Source organism: Ursus arctos, unplaced genomic scaffold (assembly GCF_023065955.2).
Source record: "Ursus arctos isolate Adak ecotype North America unplaced genomic scaffold, UrsArc2.0 scaffold_10, whole genome shotgun sequence".
Taxonomy (NCBI): domain Eukaryota; kingdom Metazoa; phylum Chordata; class Mammalia; order Carnivora; family Ursidae; genus Ursus; species Ursus arctos.
Window position 1 is genome coordinate 15,514,706 of NW_026622764.1, and position 21,490 is coordinate 15,536,195.

The following is a 21,490-nucleotide window of genomic DNA, read 5'->3' on the forward strand; positions in this document are numbered from 1 at the left end:
ACAAAGTTCTGAAAGGAGAGACATTTTATTGTTTCGGAGAGGCGAGAAAGAGAGGAAGGTGGTGATAACAGGTTTGAGTGCTATGTCTTAGGTTTTTTAATATAAGACATTTTCCTTTAAGAACATCTCAGCATCCTAACGTATTTCCCTTAAAATAAAACAACGTGGTGCGCACTATTTCAGAAGCCCCCGTGGCTTTGTACCTACATATCCTTGTCTTCTGCTGGTTGATTATACATTCACAGAAGTCATTACTGTGACTGATAAGTCATTACAAGCTGATAAGCAGTGGCTAAAGATCAATCCCGTCTAGGCTCTCGTGTTTTTAGAAAAATTCTATCCTTTCACTTTCTACTCCGTGGGTTCTTATTGTGGTGCGATGTTGCTATTCCCATATATCATTTTGAAATTTGCAAACAGAACTCTCATCTTTTACATTAACATGGGTGGCAGTGAATGCTACCTAGATTTAATTGGACTTGATATTTTGAGAGTAAGTAATGTTTTATTTACTGATTAGATTCTCATTTATATTACAGTGTTAATGAATGAACTATTGGTCAGATGACCACTTGGGGAATTCAAATCTATCCTGTTCGTTCCCAAGGAAACAGAAGCTATCATATCCGCATCAGCTCTCTCTCTATTTTGGCCATTGTTTGCATGAGAGACAGCTGTGGCGTAAGAGAAAGGTCATGAACAAGAGTCTAAAAGCCTGGAGTACTACCTTCAGACTTTCTCCTTAAACCTGTGTGACCTTTGGGTAACATGTTCTCCCCCTTCCTCAGGGCTGCTGGGAAGATAAAATGATATGATGTTTGAAAAGACACTGAAAAAAAAAATGAGGCATAGAAATGTATTATTTTAACTGAAGTAATCTGTAATTAAGTAGCACAAGAATGAATAGCAAATCAAATCTATGGATTATGGAGAGTGATGCATGAATCATTTTTTATGAAGAACTGGATCTTTTACATTTTGTTCATGGCTATTGCTGAATCCCAGAATCTGTAAGAGTTCCGAGCACAGAGTATGTGCTTTTTTAAAAAAAAAAAAACAAAAAACTGGGAGTGAAAGATTATGGATACGTGAAACTTTTAGTTATAATTTCGCCCTTTTGCAAACATTTATGGAAGGCAATTAGCAGACAGATTTGTGTAAAGCAAGATCAGAAAGAAAAGAGAACTTTACACTTACTCAGTGTCAACGATGGGCCAGACACTGTACTGTGTATTTTATATACTCTATCGCAAAGAATCAATTATCTCTTCAAAATCAATTTCAAATTGCTTCCTTAGGCTTCAGAAAAAACAGTGAATCATCCATCTGCATAAAAAAAACTCATTTGCTATCTCCCTTCCTCCACTTACTGTGCCAACTTAGAGCAAAACCAAATCAACAACTTTGTTTAAACTGATAAATAGAACCAAAAAAAATCCTGTTTCTATATCATTTGATAACAGCTACCCACTGTGCTTGAAAAGCCAATTAGAGAGCTGAGGACCCTGTGTATAAAATAGTTAAGCTTGGCTCTCTGATGGCTGGTGGGCGAGCTAAGAGTCATGGGTTCTGGAGATCACATCTCAAGCAATGGCTGTTTCTCGTAGCAAAAAAGACAACTCGGGCTGTTTGCAAAGCCTCCCATCTCAAGCAATGGCCATTGCTTGTAGCAAAGGGGAAGACAACTTGGGCTGTTTGCAAAGCCTCTCTTCCTGATTTCCCCACCCTGTGAAAATGCTGAGTGGCACCACCTGCCCATGGCTGTGGTTGTACCCTATGTGTCCCTGTGTCCAACTGTCTAAGTTGAGCACAGAGTTGGGGGCCCTTTCTCAAAGAGGAAGTGAAATATGTAGACCGAAATGGGTGTGCAGGAGAGGTCCACATATCACTAGTAAATAGATGCGAATAAGTTAAAATACCTTTTAAAATCCTATTTCATTAAAAGTAATAGCAAGAAAAGCCACATCATCACCACGATATAAGCTTAAACTGGCACCCTAGAGCCTCATTTCACACATTTTTTTTTTCCTGGCTCCTAAGAGCATTCTGCTAATATCCCATGAAGAATTTTCCTGAATGTAGGCTTAGAACATTTTAATAATGACTTCTTTCTTTAGATATAAAATTATATTCATTACGCTAACATTTTAAATATCAAGTCTTTTTATTTTTACTTGGTTTTATTAGTCTGCCAACTTTCTTTATGGATTGATTTTTTAAGAAATCAGGTTTTCATCCTAAAGTCTCAGAACAATCTGCTCTTCTCTTGTGTTCTTTCCTCCTCCCTCCTCCCCTCTGCCCCTTCCCCTCTCTCTCCTTTTTTCTTTGCTCCCTAACTCATGTTTTTCTTTCCTTGAAGACTGATTACGATGGTCCCTTAGCCAAGTCGTCTGGCAAATTCCACGTGGGTCGCTGGATGGGCCCAGGGCTCCGTGAAGAGAATTCCGGGTTATACCGAATCAAGTCAAGTCATCAGTTTCAGCTTTGGCTGCTTTTCACCAGCTTCAATTTTCAAAAGCCAGCTACCATGTCAGTTTTAAGGTTTTAAAAATTTACTCCTGATGCTTACGCAGCTTGGTTCCAGAGTATCTGTCAAATGTTTTGCATACGTCTTAAAATTGTTTCTTCAATAAAAGCAAATTCGTTCCATTTGCTTGAGAAGACGATTTTTTTTCCCTTGAAGGGTTTGCTTTCCTTAAACAGCAGAACACCTTGGTATTTTCTCCCCAATGGTGAGTAGGGAGGAATTACGAGGAACTGAACAAAGCATATTTTGAATGTGGTAAAAAAGAAACCCTAATCTTCTTGGCCTGGCTAAATGATTATTTCATATGCTTTTTGTTTATGGGTTTTAAAGCAATACTTTAAGATCATTTTGCTGAATTTCGATGAATGTGTAAATTTCATCAGCCTGGCTCTGTGTCATTCATTCAACCCATCACTCAACCAATATTCATTGAGTGTCATTATGGGCAGACACAGGTGCTGGGGATATGCCAACTGAGTAAGTCCCTGCTCTCATGAAGGTTCTGAGAAGAAGCGTGGCAATTACATCGTGATATATGCGATGGGGACACCCAAGAGGGGCAACTAACCGTCCTGGAGGGTCACAGAAGGCTTCCTAGAAGAGCAGTGGTGTGCTGGAATGGGCTCTCAAGGCCACCTGTTAAATCGTCAGGAATTCCACAAGCCAGTCAGTAAACAGGGATTACTAAGAGTTACACTGTATAAACTTAAATTATAGATATTATATTGAAAACAAAAGCAATACATACTCAAAACTCATTACTTCCTAATTATTTACTCTTATCTATGCTCTTGAGGTGATTTATGCCAACCGCGTCAGTCAAGGGGAAACGTTATATTGTGGCGTGCTACTCCGTGTTCAGTGACATCACGCTGGTAGCTTGACATCACCACGGTGGGAATACTGACACAACAGAAATTGGCAAACACTGTGTACTAGAATATTTACTGCATTGAGAGCTGGCTGTGCAAGCACTCACCAGGATACCACTGAATCTTGCCCTGAAGTGAAGAAATAGTGTCTGGCAAATGGTGCATATAGGTGTTTGGCGTGGAGAGGACAGGAGGTTCCAGGATGTGGAAATAGATTGGGCAAAAGCATGGAGGTGATAGAAGATGGTTCTTTCAAGCAACAGAGCCAAGGCTGTCTTGTACGTCTGGCACGTACAGAGGTTTTCTTACCTCCTACGTTAAGACATCGAGTAGGACTCAGGTTGTGTTGGTCTTGTCCACTACTGACTCTACAGCAGCTAGCATGATGTTGGCAGGTATCAATGCTCAGAAACATTTGCTTTAATAATCCCAGGCACAGAGAGTGGGTAGGTGGCCTGGAGGGCGGCGGCAGGCTGAGGGCAGCATCGTGCAAGGGCTACACCTGGGCTTGCGTCTAATGGCAACAGGGAGCCATGGAAAGCTGGTAAGCAGGGGAGTAATGTGAGCATATCTGCATTTTCAGCAATCCCTCTGGTTACAGTGTAGAGGATGGATCGAAGTGTGGCAGAACTAAAGGCAGGGAATTAATTAGGAGGCTGTAATCCATGTGGGCGATGGTAAAATCGGGGGAGCTGCTGTGGATGGATTCAAAAGAGATTGAGGACTGTTCAGCGGGGCCCTTCATGGAACAACTGTGAGGGCAGAGCAGAAGGGGAAATTCTGGAGTCACCTGGGCTTCGGGCTAGGAGCAGGTGCGGCAGAGGGGGCCCACGCGGGGACAGCAAGCCCTGGGGAGGGAGGCTTTGGGGGAGGACATGTGTGCGGTTTTTGACAAGGTTATTAGAGGTGGTGGGTGGAGGTGTGCGGCGGGCCATGGGATACACAGTGTGATTAGGAGAGTAGTCTGGGCTAGGAGAGATTTGGGATGAAAGCTACTCCTGTCAACGTAGCGAAGTCAGAATGCTGTGTCCGAGGAGGTCCCACACTTCTCTGCATAAGACCTCTTTTTGTCACCCAGCCCCACGAGCCCCATGTTGTAAAGACATATTGTCTAGCTAACAGGTTACGTGTATTAATAAAGAAATGATTGATTTTCACTTTGTAAGGCAGCTAAGCTACTTGGCTGGTGTTTTAAGATCTATTGTGGGATAATGAAGTGAAATGGAAGAGATATGCAAAATGAGTTAGAAGAAGACGACTGACAGAAAGCCATATAATTCAAAACTTTCCGGCAGAACAGGCGGCTGTATACACACAAGGTGGCTCGTCCACGCATTTAAATGTTGGCTGGCTGCGGCAATGACCCCCCGAATCCAGCAGGAAGGCGGCTCCCCGGGCAGGAGGAAGCACTCAGAGCTGGGGTTCACTGTGTGTGTGTGAGGCTAGGCGACGGAATTCCTCCAACCCGACCATCCACCATCGACCACTGACCATCGACTGCCCCTGGGAAGCATGATTCCAAGGAAGGAGTTCTCCTGTTAAGGCAGGAGGACGTTGGAAGAAGATATTCAGGTGAGCGAGAGGGTGTCTCCCTCTAACAACACGCTAAATGTTAAAAACGGAATTGAGTTTCAATCCCTTATTCTTGAGTAGGTTTCATTAAGTGTAATCTTCTCATCTTTTGCCCTGAAGTTAAAGTGAAGGAAAATCTTAAGATAAATCTCCAAAGGTTAGAGATAATCAGGAGTTTCCCTTTATCATCAAAAGGAGGGAAAAAATGTTTTTTTAAATCCTCTTACATGGGAGGAAGGTTAAAACTAGTTTGCTTTGGATGCATTTCTTATAAATGCATCGTAGGCACTTTCCTCAAACCTTCATTTTGCTTTATAACAAAAAGTTGTCTCTTTTTTCCCCCCCTCTCTTTTCTTTGTATCTAGCATCTAAAAAAATCTGGCTCTGTTATCCAGTGATGTCACAAACAGGAATAGAACAGATTCTGGTTTTCTGTATAGAAATGGAGAAATCAAAGAATAAATGATGTTTCAAGGAGGTCACTGGTTCTTAGCGAAATATTGTAAGAGCTGACGGGTAGAATACAAACTTTGAAATCTGAATAACCAGAGAAACTATTCTGAGTATTCCTAATCGAGGCGTCGTGGAGAAATTGCTTTTCTCTTTTAAAAACAAAACTAAGGAAGAAATAGAAATAGAACTTTATAAATAGGGCCATTTGCTTTTTTCTCAGAAACCAGGCAGAAGGAACAGAACCACTTGTCGTTGCAGCAAGCCAGTTAGTCCCTTAACGTGAGACTAATGTGATACCAGGCAGAGGCCACTGACATTCCCCTAAAACCTTCTCCTGTGGCAGCACCGGTGCGACCACCAGGGAGGGAGGGAGTCGAGTAAGTTGCTGACAGCCTCTATCCAACTCCACTCTTCCCTGGAGCTGCCTTCCGAGGGCTTTGTTCATTTGCCGTATCTTCAGTGTCCCGCCATGCCACGTCACAGGCCATGCAGAAATACGTGTCCCTTTCAAGGTGATTCCCCGCCACACTTTCAAGGTGACACCCGAGCACGAGTGTCTTCAAGTGCAGGTGTGCATACTACACACCTGCTCTTCTGCTCTGGGGTGTGAAAGAGGAGCTCGCAGACCATCACAGATGAGGCGAAACCGGAGAGCCGATCGATGTTCCTTAGACATTCAGACATTTTCAATAACAGCAATTGAAACGTTTCACTTGTAAGAGTGGTTTTGATTGGATATATTCCACGCTAAGCACTTTACATGGACGGTATCATATTACCTTCGAACAACCCAATGAGTAGATATTAATAACATCTGCATTTTTCAGGTGAGTTAATTGTGTTTAGACGGATAATTTGCCCCAAGTCCCACAACTAGTAAAAACCAGATTCGAGGTTGGTCTAATGCCAAAATCTGATCTTAGAACCTTTATGTTATTTTAAAGAATCCTAGGCTGACTTCAAGTACATTTTAAGGTAGTTTCTATTCTTTGTCATTGAAGTCTCTCTGGCATTATTCTTTCACGTTCCAAATTCAACTCAGCGAAATAGACTGTTTCTTCCATGTGTAAAATGACACATTAGGATGGCTCTCCGTAGAATGTAAGCACAAGTAAGACGTAACTCCTGTCCTAAAATAATTTATAATCTTGGAGGAGAAGGGAGGTATGCAAATAACCATAACACAAGAAATAATATGCTTAACTGGCTTGAGAGGGGCACACACAACCTAGGAACTCAAACACTACTGGAATAAAAATGTATTTATTTGAACTAAATTCTAAACAATGTCCTCGTATCTGAAAGAAGATATTTTCTACATGCGAATTCCCAAGATATCACTTATGCCTGAATGTTTTGAAAGAAAAAAGATTCAGAGAAAAGAAAAATATCTGGATGCTAGAAAAGGAAACCTAACCAATAGTGAAGAGATAATGTTCACAACACTGTTAACTGTTTAGAACTGGAAAAGCACATTTCAAAGAACCCTTCATTTTACAGATGAGGAAACTAAGACCCACTAGCTAGAGGCATATTTCTATATTCTCTTTTCCATCCTCTTCAGTTTCTTTCTTTCTTTCTTTTTTCCTTATCTTCATTTGTGCTGTAGATTCAGAAAGAATTGTCTGGAGAAAATTAAGTACCTGGAAGCTACCCTACTCTTCTGTAATGGGTTCTACCCTCAACTGTAATAAGTATTAATTGAATGGATGGTTTCAATTGGAATTTAATAAGTCTTCCTTCTTAATTTAGATTGTATCTGACAAACCAATCTTTTCCTGGATTAGGTTTGAAATTATTCCTAATACAGTTAAATCATATCGAGTGAGATCAGTTTCATCTTCCCTGATAGAATAAGAAGGAGACTATCAACACATCTGAAATTCACAGGCTGAGACTCAGTAAGTTTTGTTCCCTCTTCCCTTGGGGAATTTCCACACACCTGCAAAGTTCTTTGACTTGGGTTGGTCACAGAAGTGGTAGAATAATGAGGGCGCTTTCCTGTCTGTGATGAAGATGGGGAAGCTGGTGAATGTAATAAGCTCGGTTGGGGCTTGAAGAATGAACGAACGACACTTGTTTCTCATCAGAACATTCCCTGTAGTGTGTTTTAGGCAACAGCCCTCCCTTAGAAGGCTGGATCCTCCTAGTGCTGAGGTATAGGTGGACCAGGTGGGAAGACACTTATTGAGGAAACAATGGCATGCTGGGAAAGTCTTTCTTTGGATCAGACCATTTGCAGTCGTAATCCCAAGTCTGCCCCTTGTTAGCTGCATGACCCCAGGCAGGCTACTCAATTCCTGTAAATTTAACATTCTTGACCTATAAAATCAGGAGACGGATACTCTACAAGATTGCAGCAGGGGTTTGAAATAAATATGTAAAACATCTAGAAAGAGACTGACATGGGGCAGAGGATGTGTTTTGTCTTCTCCTGTATTCCTCACGCCTGGTACATGGTAGGGTATTTGTTGAATGAGTATAATAGGTGCTCAACTACCCGTGGCCATGATGATTATCACTGTTACTAGGTGATTATTTGTCCAAAAAGAACGAGCAAAGTTTTAATGTCCTGTTGTCTCCAGTCTTTAAAAATGTGTACATACATGTATATATACACATATAATGATTTATATAATATATATTATATAACATATAATATCATATTATACGAAGAATACACAAACTACACAAACCAAGAGTTTGAAATAGGTGCCATAAGGTTATTCCCAAAATTTTATAACTTGATTATACAACTTGGTGTAGCCAATGTATTTTTTAAAAAAATTTATGTATTTAAAAGATTTCTACACCCAACACAGGGCTCCAACTCACGACCCTGAGTTCAAGACTCGCATGTTCTTCCGGCTGAGCCAGCCAGGCAGCCCTAGCCAATGCATTTTTTGAAAGGAATGTCAGTGTCCCTTACACCTAACAGTTTGGCTGTGGGCTAAATAGGAGAGGAAAAAGGATCTGATAATATGTATAAAAACAGACCTAAGACAAGATTGGAGCAGGAGCATACTTGCTGGGCACAGATCTCTTCATTGGTCAGTAAATCCCACTAATGCAGGATCAGTGAGTAGGTACAAAAATGAGCTCTTCCCTCCTGCAGGTATGATGAGAACCTACGGCATCCGAGGAGGGGAATTTCATATCTGAAACTGGTGTGTTCATCTTCTGCCTTCAGACAGAAAGGGGCAGATGAAAGTAGGCTTTTATGCTTTGTACTACCACAACTTCAGGAAAGGCTGGAAGCCATGAGGCTGGATGAGAGAATGATTTCATTAGAGTTGAGCATGGTGGGAAGTGTTAGGTAGAGTTATGAAGGGACAGAAAGACAGACAACTTGAGTCCTTTTGGCTTTGCCACTCTGTTTCCTCAGCTTCTCATGAAGGTTTTATACTGAAGGTCTTTGAACTTTCTCTTAATACTTGGTCTCTTCAGCAAATATTTATTGAACTCCGCCCCTGGATGAGACTGGCTTCAGAGACACCCTCATTGTTATAATGCAGCGATCTGGCAATGTGGGTCCTGTCATCAGAACCCTCCTCTGTGTACTCCTTATGCACCATGAGGCCCCCTGTACCTTACTTAACCTTTCTAAGCCTTGGTTTCCTTATCTGGAAAATAAGGGGGGGGGGAGTTCTAGCTCATCACAAGCATTGTTATAAATATTATATAATATAAACCACGTAAGGCCCAGTATAGTCCTTTGAAGTAAGCATTCAACATATGATCTAACAGTTATAAACCATTGCCTTTCTGAAAAACGTTCTGGAATGACTGCTAACAGCAACTGGTGTAATAAGGTAAATGATTTTCCAAGGAGAAGTTGCCAATCATATCCTGGAATAAAAAGTCATTTTAATTTGTAGGCTTTACAACTCTCAGGATGTCTGCCCACTCCCTGCCCCTACCCTCAATTCGGAAATAGCTCTGGCCTCACTCAAAACCTTATCAGAATTTAAGGAAGCTTCGTTACACAACCATTCCAGCTGAAGCGGACATCTAGAACTTCTAATTCAGTGAGACCATTTATGAACGGTGACTGAGGGTTCCCCTGAAAAAGGAAAAATACATGGGGTGCCTGGGTGGCTCAGTTGGTTAAGCATGTGACTCTTGATCTCAGCTCAGGTCTTGATTTCCGGGTTGTGAGTTCAAGGCCCGTGTCAGGCTCCACACTAGGTGTGGCGCCTACTCAAAAAAAGGAGGGGGGAATACAACCCTCCAGTTCTTGGCAAGAATGTAGATTTTAGACTTTAGTTCATGTATAATTTCATGGATGTGTCTTATATGGAAAATGAAACTACCTAGTTCCAAATTCCATGCAATAAAGCCTCTTGTGGAACACAGCCATTCTATCAGCAAATGCTGCTGGTGTTTCCCGCTAAATGTATCCAAATTCCAGCCACCTGTTGCCTCTCCGCTATGTTCGAGGCTGGCTTCGGTCCTTCCTCAAACCCTCTTCCACATTGCAGCCTGCCTCTCATTCCTCTGTCCTGCAGAGCCCGGCTGCTCTCCTCTCTCTCCTTCTTTAACTCACTCCCCTTTGCCCTGTGTCAAGACTACCAGATACACATTTTTTAAAAAATTTCTAGCTCATTTGACATTTTTTGTCCTGTTATTTTATGACCCGCTATACTATACCCTCTCACGTGAATGTACCCTTACATGCCCTGTATTATTTCTACTCTTGATTTTGACATTTCTTACAAAGAAATGTGTCTTTTTAAAAGCACATTCCTTATTAACAACCCTCCTATTATAATGTAGTTGGACAAATTCCACAAAAATGTCTCATCCACATTCTGGTAATAAAGAGAGTCCATCTGACCTCTCAGAGAATTTTTAATAGAGGAACTCGAACATGTATGCACGTGCTCCAGTGGAGAGCCTTCTAAGAAGTGTGCGGTGGTCTCAAACCTCTTTAGTCTGAGTGCTTCTTACGCCCTCTTCTCTAGGGCTGTTTTGTATATCAGCAACCACTGCTGGGATAGTGGCCTCTTAAAACAACATGAATCCGTGTCCAGGCAATAGATTTGAGAGGAATAAATGATTGCTATTTTTTCCCAGGAAAGGAAGAACATAGCTTTTTGTGGAACCCCCAAATATGTTATTTCCTCAATGGGTGGTGGTAATTTGGGGGCATCCTCCTTTACACAGGCTACCCCAAGCTCATTAAAACCCAGAGCTAGGCCTGTAAAACTCTTGGCCTGTCCGTCTCCCAAGGAAAGAGAAAGGGACCCAGGCCAGATTCTTCCTTACCCTACTTCCTACCAGTTCACCCCGAAAGCCCCAAACTGGTTTGATTCAGACTCAGCCACGGAAACCTAGTCAGATTCCATGGCTCTCTTTCTGCCCTGTAATCCTCCCCCACCCACACACACATATCCCCTCCTCCTTGATTATATCTGAAATCTCTTTCACAAAGGATTTTAAAAATCAAAGAAAGCTAAGCACGCATCTCTTTGCCTGACATATTTTTGTGTGAATGAGACTTTCAATTAAAATGCAATCACTCAGTCACCAACCAGGTTTAAAGGACCGATACAGATTTGGTTAGTGTGGCATGATAGAGAGACCAGTAAGAAGAACGTAACGGCTTTGTGCAGTCATCCTGGTGGCGAAAAGGGGGCGATGAAGAGCAGGCTGGAGACCCTTTGCAAACTTCTCAATTTTGCCGAAGGCAGGTCCTGTTTATCTTTAATGGAGTGGGGACAGATAAAAATGGGGCATCCGGTATTCGTGCATTCTGCAGCTGCAACCCCAGAAACCCAGTCTTGTATGATTTATGAAAATGGGCTTCTCTTCTTTTAATGTGTGCTTGACTTCATACAAAGGAGCATTTTCCCCTGAAGATTCATTAATGAAGGTTACGCCATAGTCTTAAAAAGGAAAGTCAGATGAAATGTTTAATTATTTACGATTGAACATATAGAACATTTGCCTGGTTTGCACAGCTGAAGATATAATTAGAAGTTCCTAGAGAGAGAACGGGCTGAGGGTGTGCAGGAATTTCAAACATATTAGAAAGAAAATTTCCCCCAAATTACTCACAAATGTGAGGGATTAGTCAATCTACCTGGGGCTCTCTGAAATTCCATGATTGAGTGGCTGAGAACGAAGAGATTGCTTCCTTTCTCAGTGCCATTTTGTTGGACGTTTTTAATGAAGCAGCAAATTTGTAGCTCAATAGGAAAAGCTCTCCGACAATGTATTAGGATTTATAATCCCAGCCGACATATCTAGTTACTTCATTTTTAGATTACTGCACTCTCCTTATTTGTAGAAATATGACTAATGCCAATACCTTTGCAGACACCTGCATGCTGTTTTCTTGCATGTTCATAATGGCTTCAGAGATCTTGACATCTATTGGGTCCATGACAGACTCAATGTTGAATGGTCCTTCCAGTCTCTCTGCCACCAAGAGCATCGCATCTGTTAAAATACAGGAGCATGATTTATATGAGAACAGGGAGTTCCGGGTTGTTAACCTGTGTTTAAACAGTTCCAATGCAACTGGTTGAAAAATAACCATTCGCTCAAAATTTTTATTTGCTTTTATATAATCTGACATGGGATGGATGACTAAGTATCAAAGGAGTATTTTATTTTATTTCATTTGAAGATTTAACGTTATTTTACATATATAAAACCAGGCATCAACATGAGAAAATTAGTTCATATAAAGGTTGTTGAACGTCTCCAACTATCCCCCGTGAAGTTAAACCAACAGAACAAATATAACAACAAAACAATATTAGGTCAGGGATTGGCTACATTTCAAAAATGGAGTCTAGTCTCTTCTTCTGGAGGGGGAGGAAAATTGAGAATGCTGGAGAAGAAGTACTAACATGTGGATTTGGGCGCACAAACGTTGAGACCCTATTCAAACCTATCTATGAGAGGGGGAGCATTTCTAGATTTCCCAAGAACAGACCAGTGCCTCCTTGGTGCCCTTCCGTTTTAGCACTTCGGCATCCTTTGGGGATAGAGACGTCTCTTACTTGGTTTTGTATAGTCAAGGCTTATAATGGTGCCTACCACACTGTAAGAACTCAAAAAATGTGAAATGAAATTGTGCTGAATTAAACTGAAGTCTTGCTTGAGAAGCTTTAGTTTTCTGGAGAAGATGGTCATAGTGATATGTTGACAGGAGCTCTGCCTGAGGAGCTGGTAGCCCTGAGTTCTCATCCTTGCTCCATCACTAACTAGCACAATGCCTGTGGGGGGAAATCTCTGAGCTCACCTGGCCTCAGACTTTATACACTGGTCAAGTGTATGAAAGGGACTAGTGATGAGGATTCTCTCAGCATCTATGGCAAGGGTTTTTTGCCCATTCATGTACCACTGAAAGCTGGCTCACTTTTGTCTTTAATATTCAGGGCACGGTTTGGTAAACTGCCTCCATCAGGATAGCCAAACAGAACTTTCTGTGATGACGATAATGAGGCTGTTGAAACTTAAAATATGGCTGGTGCGACTGAAGAATTAAACTGTTAATAAATTAGTTTGCTTTTCATTAATTTAAATATAATTTTTAAAAGATTTTATTTATTTATTTGAGAGACAGAGAAAGCTAGACACCATGAGCAGAGGGGAGGGGCAGAGGCAGAAGCGGACTCCCTACTAACGGGGAACCTGATGCAGGATTCGATCCCAGGACAGATCATGACCTGACCAGAAGGCAGACACTTAACTGACTGAGGTGTCCAGGTGCCCTAATTGAAATATAATTTTAAATAGTTACTTGAGACTAGTGGCTGCCATATTAGACAGTGCAGCCTAGACTTTTCACATATACATTCCAGTCTTAGATTTCAAGTTTTTCAATTGTTAAATCTCTTGGGAGCTAATCTTAAAACGCTTCCCTTCTTTCAAAATAATACATGTTTATTATCAAACACTTACAAAATACAGAAGAAAAACCCCAACGACAAAGGAGAGAAATACACTCATAATGCCACTTCCCAGAATAACACCAGAATAGTTTGCATATGCCTTGCTTTTTTTCTTCTATGCATAAATATTTTAAGCATGCAAGAGGAAATATACCATCCATATATCATATAATTTGCTTTCTAAATATAATATATTATTGTTAAATGCTTTTTATAGTCGTTATCTTATAGCGTTAGTATGAAAAAACCAAATTTTATATTTATTACATAACCAACCATGCATGCTCAATCAAAGGCCAACATCAACATTTTTCCAGGGTTATAAGTAGTTATGAATGAGGCAGATTAGAAACCTTTTAAGAGAGATGAATTCTTGTAAGAAGGATACAGTACTCTCTGGGAAGCAAAGCTTCACATTTTTAAAGAGCACGAGGTTTTGTTAACAACATCAGCTCTAGCACTACCCACTGGCTCTCTGTGCCAGATTCCAGAACTGAGTCTCTGCTCTACCCCTCGTGTAATGCCCCCAGAGTGAAAGCACTCGGGGAGGTCCCTCTATTCCACACACCCCCATCCCCGGTACCCTGTCCCATAGTATTCTTACTACGCACAAGATTTTGAGTGTGAACAGACTCACAGAGAACCTGGAACAACAAATTCTCTGATTTTTTCCCTTAGATAATGCAGACTTATCTGTATACGTCACAGCAGGATCTTATAACAAAAGTAACGATTTCTCTGCATCTTACTGACCTAATTATCCGGCAGTGCAGCTGGCGGAAGCACATTGCGGGGTTGTAGTGTTTTGGTATTGAAGTTGTTTTCCCTTTAAGGTTTTAAAAGGTGGCTAACGGTTGTCTCAGAGCTGATCTATTTCTTTTATGTCGTGATATGTGTTTTGCATGTTTATTAAAAATAATCCCCTTTACCGTTATACTTTCCAACAGGTCTTTTGATGATGATAAATTATGACGAATGAGCAAGTTTCTCTAGATGGGTGCATTCTGCTAGAAGAATCAAGAAACCTTGTACAGAAAAGAGAATTGGCCTAATGGAGTTATTGAACAAATGCACTTAGAGAAACCAAAACTATGGGATCCTTAACTTTTGTTTTACAGACGTATTTGCTAAGTCATCAAACAGTACTGGTGTGTTGCAGCATGTTCATCCGACCGGAATGGGCTGACTTGAGGCAGTGATACCTCTGGCTCTCCTGAAGTCTGAGAGCGACTGTGCTCTGGGTGGTAAGGACAAGTGTTTGGATTGGATGCTAAGGTGGTAAGGACAAGTGTTTGGATTGGATGCTGAGGTGGTAAGGACAAATGTTTGGATTGGATGCTGAGGTGGTAAGGACAAGTGTTTGGATTGGATGCTGAGGTGGTAAGGACAAGTGTTTGGATTGGATGCTGAGGTGGTAAGGACAAGTGTTTGGATTGGATGCTGAGGTGGTAAGGACAAGTGTTTGGATTGGATGCTGAGGTGGTAAGGACAAGTGTTTGGATTGGATGCTGAGGTGGTAAGGACAAGTGTTTGGATTGAATGTTAAGGTGGTAAGGACAAGTGTTTGGATTGGATGCTGTAGTGTCACAGTTTGAAATTATGGGGTTCTGTCATCAAGCAGGTAGGTTTCTCTTTGGTGATTTCAGTCTCTTTGTTCCCCGCTCGTTCCCCACCAGGGTGCTGGCCTGTTAGGTTTCTGCATCTGCAAACGCATCTCCTCTTTTTAGACTCTAATCACAGTGAAAGTGCTCAGGGCGAGCCTCTCCAGGTCACTTGCCTATGTGGCCTTGGGAAAGTGCAGTCCGATCAATGAGCCTGCATATTAGACATAACCAAATGGTCCCATTTACAAATTGCCTGCATATTAGACATAACCAAATGGTCCCATTTACAAATGTATGTCCACTCTTGTTTTTCTTTTTTGAAGATTATTTATTTATTTATTTGAGAGCAAGAAAGAGAGAGAGTGGGGCAAAGGGAGAGGAGAAGCAGACACCCCGCTGAGCAGGGAGCCAGAAGCGGGGCTCGATCCCAGGACCCTGGGATCACAACCTGAACCGAAGGCAGACTCTTAACCCACTGAGCCACTTAGGCGTCCCTCATATTTCCATTCTTTATCTCAATTCATTTACTTTGTTATAAAAAATAATTTAAGATGATATATTTTTGATGTAGGTAGGTATTTGTTTTAATTTAGATCAGCGGTCAGAATATGCTACTTTAAGCTGTTATGTGGTTTACGCTATTACTAATTATATATATATACTAGTTTATATGTATAATGTATACTAGTTTATATATAATATATACTGATATATATATTATTTATATATAATATGTATAAACTAAGTGATCATTTTTCAATATATATGTATCAAATCATTATGTTGTACACCTTAAAAATATATATAATATATATAAACTAGTAAATATATACACACACTAATTATATACATATAATTACTAAGTAAATTAAATTTTCCTTTGAAGACTCAAAAGTCAATGTAGATTGGCTCAAAATCTCAGAATCATTAAGAGTAATAATGTGCATATAGTTAACAATACTATATTCTACACCTAAAAATTTGTTAGGAGGGTAGATTATATGTTATGTGTTTTTTATCAAAATACTAATAATGGAAAAGAGCAGTAATGATTATTGTGCTCATCAATGACAGAAGTGGAGAAAAGGCAACACTTTTACACTGTTGGTGGGGATGTAAATTGGTGCAGCCACTATGGAGAACAGTATGGAGGTTCCTCAAAAGATTAAAAATAGGCCTACCACATGATCCGGCAATCCCACTTCTGGAAAACCAAATCACCATCTTGAAATATATCTGCATCCCCAGTGTTCACTGCAGTATTATTTATAATAGCCAAGACACAGAAACAACAGAACTGTCCATTAACAGATGCATGGATAAAGATGTGAGATATACATATCATTCAGCTATAGAAAAGGAAGAAAATCTTCCATTTGCAATAGCATGGATGGACCTTGAGGGCATTACGTTAAGTGAAATAAGTCAGACAGAGAAAGACAAATACTGTACGATCTCAGTTATTTGTGGAATCTAAAAAAATCTGAACTCATAGATACAGAGAACAGATTGATGGTTGCCAGAGGCAGGGATTAGGAGGTGAGAGAAATGGGTGAAGGAAGTCAAAGGGTACAAATTTCAGTGAATTAGTCCTGGGGATGTAATGTACAGCATGGTGACTATAGTTAACAATATTGTTTTACATACTTGAAAGTTGCTAAGAGAGTAGATCTTAAAAGTTCTCATCACAAGAATAAGAAAGGGTAACTGTGTCATGATGGATGTTAACTAGACTTACTGTGGTGATTATTTTTCAATATATATACACGTATCAAATCATTCTGCTGTACACCTTGGACTAATACAATGTTACACATCGATTATATCTCAATAAAAATGAAAACAAAACAAAAACACCTCTCCTTAAGATACAATCATCCCTCTGCCCAGTTCCCTTTTTTGTTCTAAATATACATGACAGGGCTTCCCAGGGCCACAAAAGGAAAAGCAGCTTTTCAGAAAACGCTTCTAGTATTTTGCATTTCCACTATAAAGGGTCCAGCTTATAGCTCCTGTCTTTGGAAGTCTAGTTTAGATACATTTTGGAAGGAGAACATGGCAGCGAGACCAGAGCTGTCCAGTCCTGGGACGCTGTGTAGGCCTGGAAGTGAGTGGCCAGTCTCCCAGGACCCCAGACCTCAGATGGTGAGAGGGTCCGTATAGCCCACTGTGCAGCCAAGAGCATCCCTGCCTGGCTGGTTTTTCTCCCGCTGCCTGGGCAAGGCTGTCATCAGTCAAGCTCTCCAGGTCAGGAAAACCTTCCCTCTTCTTTGGGGCTGAAGGAAGCCATCCCTCTCTCTCCTCCCAGTACCTTTATGACACCAAGGCAGTAGTTGGTAAGCTTCTCTGCAGTCAGTTAAGTTACAACATACCCGTAACTTACTCCAGAGGCTGCCATCCTACACTGTCTTAATTATCTCCGTGCCTTTTATATTTTGAAATATTTGGAACATTATTTTTAACTGCGCTCTTGGAGCTGTTATCTATGGCCAATTAAGCCAGGACAGTGCTAGCATGTCCGCTAATGATCAGCTGATCCTTCTGCACATATTTCCCATGCCGTCATAGTTTGTATCTCTTTAAACAAAGGACTGTTGTCTCGCTCAAGCAATATACATAATTTTTGTTTCTAAGTGGAGATGAAGTTTAGATGAGTTAGAAATAACTGGTATCACAGCACGAGGTTCTGAGGCACACAGATGTGGTGACTATGTTAGAAAAAGGGTGTGTGTATATCGCAGCTCAGCCGGAAGGTGTGCATCTAAAGGCGAGGCGCCAGGGTGCAGGCAAAGCTGCGCTTCTGGGCCAAGGCATTTAGCTCAAGCAAGCACAGACTTTCCTGTTAAGAGTGAGGAGACCTGACTGTGGTTAGATGGAGTCAGGCGCTTGTGTTTCCAGCTAGGACCCTCCATGAAATGCGAGAGACATAATGCATGCCACGGAGTCCCATTCTGTTCATCATGACAATATCTCCCTAATCGCGGCGGTACCCGGAATCGAATCAGATGTTGCCTGGGAAGTTGCTGGCACAATGCCTGGCACACAATTAGCTCTCCACAAAGGTTAGCTAATCCAAGGCCCTACCTCCAGGCAGAAGTGGAAAAGAGAGGACCACCGTGCAAGAAATGTTGGTGGAAGTGTTGACAGCAGTTGATGTGAGGGGTAAGAGTACAAGGCACATGGATGACTTCAGTATAGCTGGAGCTCTTCTGTATGCTAAGTCAATGTCTTGATACTAGCTGCTTTGTGATGGGTGAGCTCATTACTGAGAGATACAAGACTGTGCTCTTTTCTCAGGATGTGCCCCTCTGCCAATGAATGCTGACTACAAAGTCTTTGATGCCCTTCCTATTGAGAGGTGGGGTTTGTGCCCTATCCCCTTGAATCTGGGTGGGCTCTGTCACTGCTGTCACTGACAACGCACAGTGGAAAGGTACCGAAGAGACTAGAGCTTCCTCTTTTGGTTTCATGTGAGACTCCACTGGGAGTGAACCGCGCTGGACTGGTCATGTGTGGGCACTCCAGGTAACAGTCTCAGTTGGGCCCAGATCTCCAGCCACCCTTGCTGCTGCAGACAGAATATTTGTGTCCCCCCAAAAGTCACATGTTGAAACCTAATCCCCAAAGGGATGCTACTTAGAGGAGGGCCTTTGGAAAGTGCTTAGGGCAGGAGAGCTCCCTGGCCCCTTCTGTCATGTGAGGACACAGCGAGAAGATGACTGTGTATGGAAGGAAGAGCCTCACACCACACACCGAATCTCCTGGTGCCTTGACCTAGGGCTTCTCAGCCTCCAGAACTGTGAGACATACATGTTTGTTGTTTAAACCACGCAGCCTCCGGTATTTTTGTTATAGCAGCCCCTATGGGGCTAAGACACCTGCAATGGTGCCAGACATATGAGTGAGGTGGTCTAGGACCTTCCGGACCCAGCTCCCAGTGCATTACCATCTAGTGACCCCAGTCAACACTGTGGGGGGGGGGTGGTGGGCAGTGCAGAAGAATCAGCGAGCTGAGTCATACTTGACCCACTGTACTATAAGTCGTAATAATACAGTTGTTATTTTAAGCTGTTAAATTTGGGGACAATTTATTTTGTAGCAATAGGAAACCAGAGCAGCCAAATATTTACAATATTTATAAAAATTCAGATATTTTCCCAATATTTGTTTGACAGGACCTAAATATTCAGAATTCTGGTCGATTAATAGTTGACGAATCTAAAATTTATGATATAACCCCTCGTTGACAGATACTGAAATGGCCAAGAAAAAATAAACCGTTGCCCTCAAGGAAACACACCAAAAGAACTCGCTCTAAGTCTGCAAAGCATCACGGTACACCACATGCACACCAGCTAGCCTCAGATTCGGATCTACGTGTCCCCTGGGATGTGAGCACGAGAGAGATAGAGAGCAGGTTTGGAAAAAGGCAAATATTCAGATTTTTTTCTAAGTATTTGACTTTATGAAGAGCAAAGGCGCTGACACGGGAGCTAGACATTATCTCTGATCTCTGGTTGGCACTGGATTAAAAACTATCATGCTTCAGGGAGTGCTGCATGTTTATGCTCCTCTAAGATAGAAATATGAAGCAGGACTTCCTATGATCAGATACATATTTTTAATTTGTTTCTTGAGAAAAGGAGATGTAACATCAGAAATGATCTTACTGAGTGCTACTGATTTTAACCTAGAAGGGAATGATTTTCAACATATTTTAGAGGAGACAAGAAGGGAAAGCCTTCTTTTTTTAAATGACGTGTTATCAGGCTTTTCCTAAATAATGATGGAGTAGAAATGACCTTGAAAATTCAGTTGAGGGGATTTGGGGGAAACAGGGGACGGTGGTCAAAAGGTAGAGACTTCCAGTTACAGATGATGAAATCTGGGGATCTCTCATACAGTGTGGCAACTCTAGCTAACAGCACGTACTGTACTGTGTACGAGAACCTTGCTAAGATAGTAGATCTTGAAAGTTCTCATCACACACACGGAAAGGGTAACTACGTGATAATGTAAGCGGCCTTACTGTGATAATCATTTTGTCATATATATGTGTTTGTACGTTGTACACCTTAAGCTCACACAGTTATATGTCAGTTATAAAAAAGCAAAAAAAAAAAAAAAAAAAAAAAGAAAGCTAGGAAAACAGAAGACATTTGATCAAAATAAGCTCAGCTTGACCTAATCAGTATTTGTGACTTGCTAAGGACTGTCACTGCATCACAATGGAGTCCTGGTTGGGAGGCAGGTACAGAAGTCAGGACGCTGGTCACATTCATGGTATGTAGCTCTTTCCGAAGGGACAAAGATGAAACACACGGACATTAAAACAATTTTTTCTCCCTTTGAGAGAAATCTGAATTAAGATAAAACATTCATTTCAAAGTTCTCATTAAATCGTTTAAGTTTGTCCTAATAGTCTGCTTTTTGAAAAGTGAAATCTATAAGCACAATCTACTTTATTGTTTCATCAGAATTCCATTGCGACCAATTTTGGTTTTTCTTTACAAGTCATGTTCTCCCTCTTCCATCTGTTGCACCCGTGTTTTAGCTTAACCAAGATATTTTCCCCACTGAGAAGCAGACAAAAGAATTAAAAAAAAATTCAAGGCACTGTAAAAGAACCCTAGCAAATTCATTCATTGACATCCAGTTCTTCATTAAAAGAAAATAAAACAAACTCGGCTTCAGTATTTATATCTAGGCTCATTTATGCCCACGGGATGGACGTAATGAGAAGGTTCTGCTTTCACCCAAATCGATTAATTAAAATGCTCATGAGATCTTGGACAGGAGTGTGTTTCCTGAGAGGCCTGGAAAGAGCACGGCTAGGCTAGGGGAGACAGGGATACAGCAGCAGGCAGACATGACCCAAATACCTGGGAAAGGGTGCTTACCTAAGTCAGAAGGGCCATGCCCTTCTCAGAGCTGGGGTTTTTTTCTTTCAATTTTTGTCTTTGATTTTTAAGTGAAAACATTTTCACTTTTAGAATTCTGAATCATGAGAATCCCAAACAGAGAATATTTTCCCTTCTCTGGACTGCATTTTTTTCACACTAATCACCATCCCCACTTCTGCCTTTGCTGCTCTGTAATCTCCTCTCTGACATTGCTAGAAGAACTGTCTTTAAAAATGCAAATCAGATGAGGTCACTGCCTTCTTCTAAAGGTTGCCAGTGCCTTCAGGAGAAAGTCACAACCTCTTAGCCAGGCGTAAGAAAAGCCCTATTATTAGCTCGTCCCCGCCCACCTTAGCGGTCTTGTCTACTACCCCCCGCCCCCCGGTGGCCCTGCCCCTGCACGAGGACCCCCCCGCCCCCAGAGTTCCATCAGAGCTCTGAAAGTGACTTTGACGTTGTCACCAAGGTCCCACACACAGGCAATCCATGCTGACATCAATGGCGACCAGTTATCCTACACGTTCCTCACTACTCAGCGTGTCGCGTGGTTTCCTGCTGTTACAAATAATGCCACAGTGAGTATCCTTGCACATAATTCATTCGACACACGTGCAAATAAGTCTGTTGGTTAAGTCTTAGGAGTTCACCTGCT

General features: G+C 41.4%; 1 protein-coding gene across 1 annotated transcript in view; it reads right to left on the reverse strand.

The window, feature by feature from the left end:
- The window catches only part of GPC6 (glypican 6), a 1,041,998-nt gene that overhangs the window by 93,490 nt on the left and 927,018 nt on the right, over nucleotides 1–21,490 (reverse strand). The window contains exon 5 of the mRNA XM_026493466.4: nucleotides 11,738–11,868. Coding sequence (XP_026349251.1) covers nucleotides 11,738–11,868 — 131 coding nt within the window. The remainder of the gene's footprint in view (nucleotides 1–11,737; nucleotides 11,869–21,490) is intronic.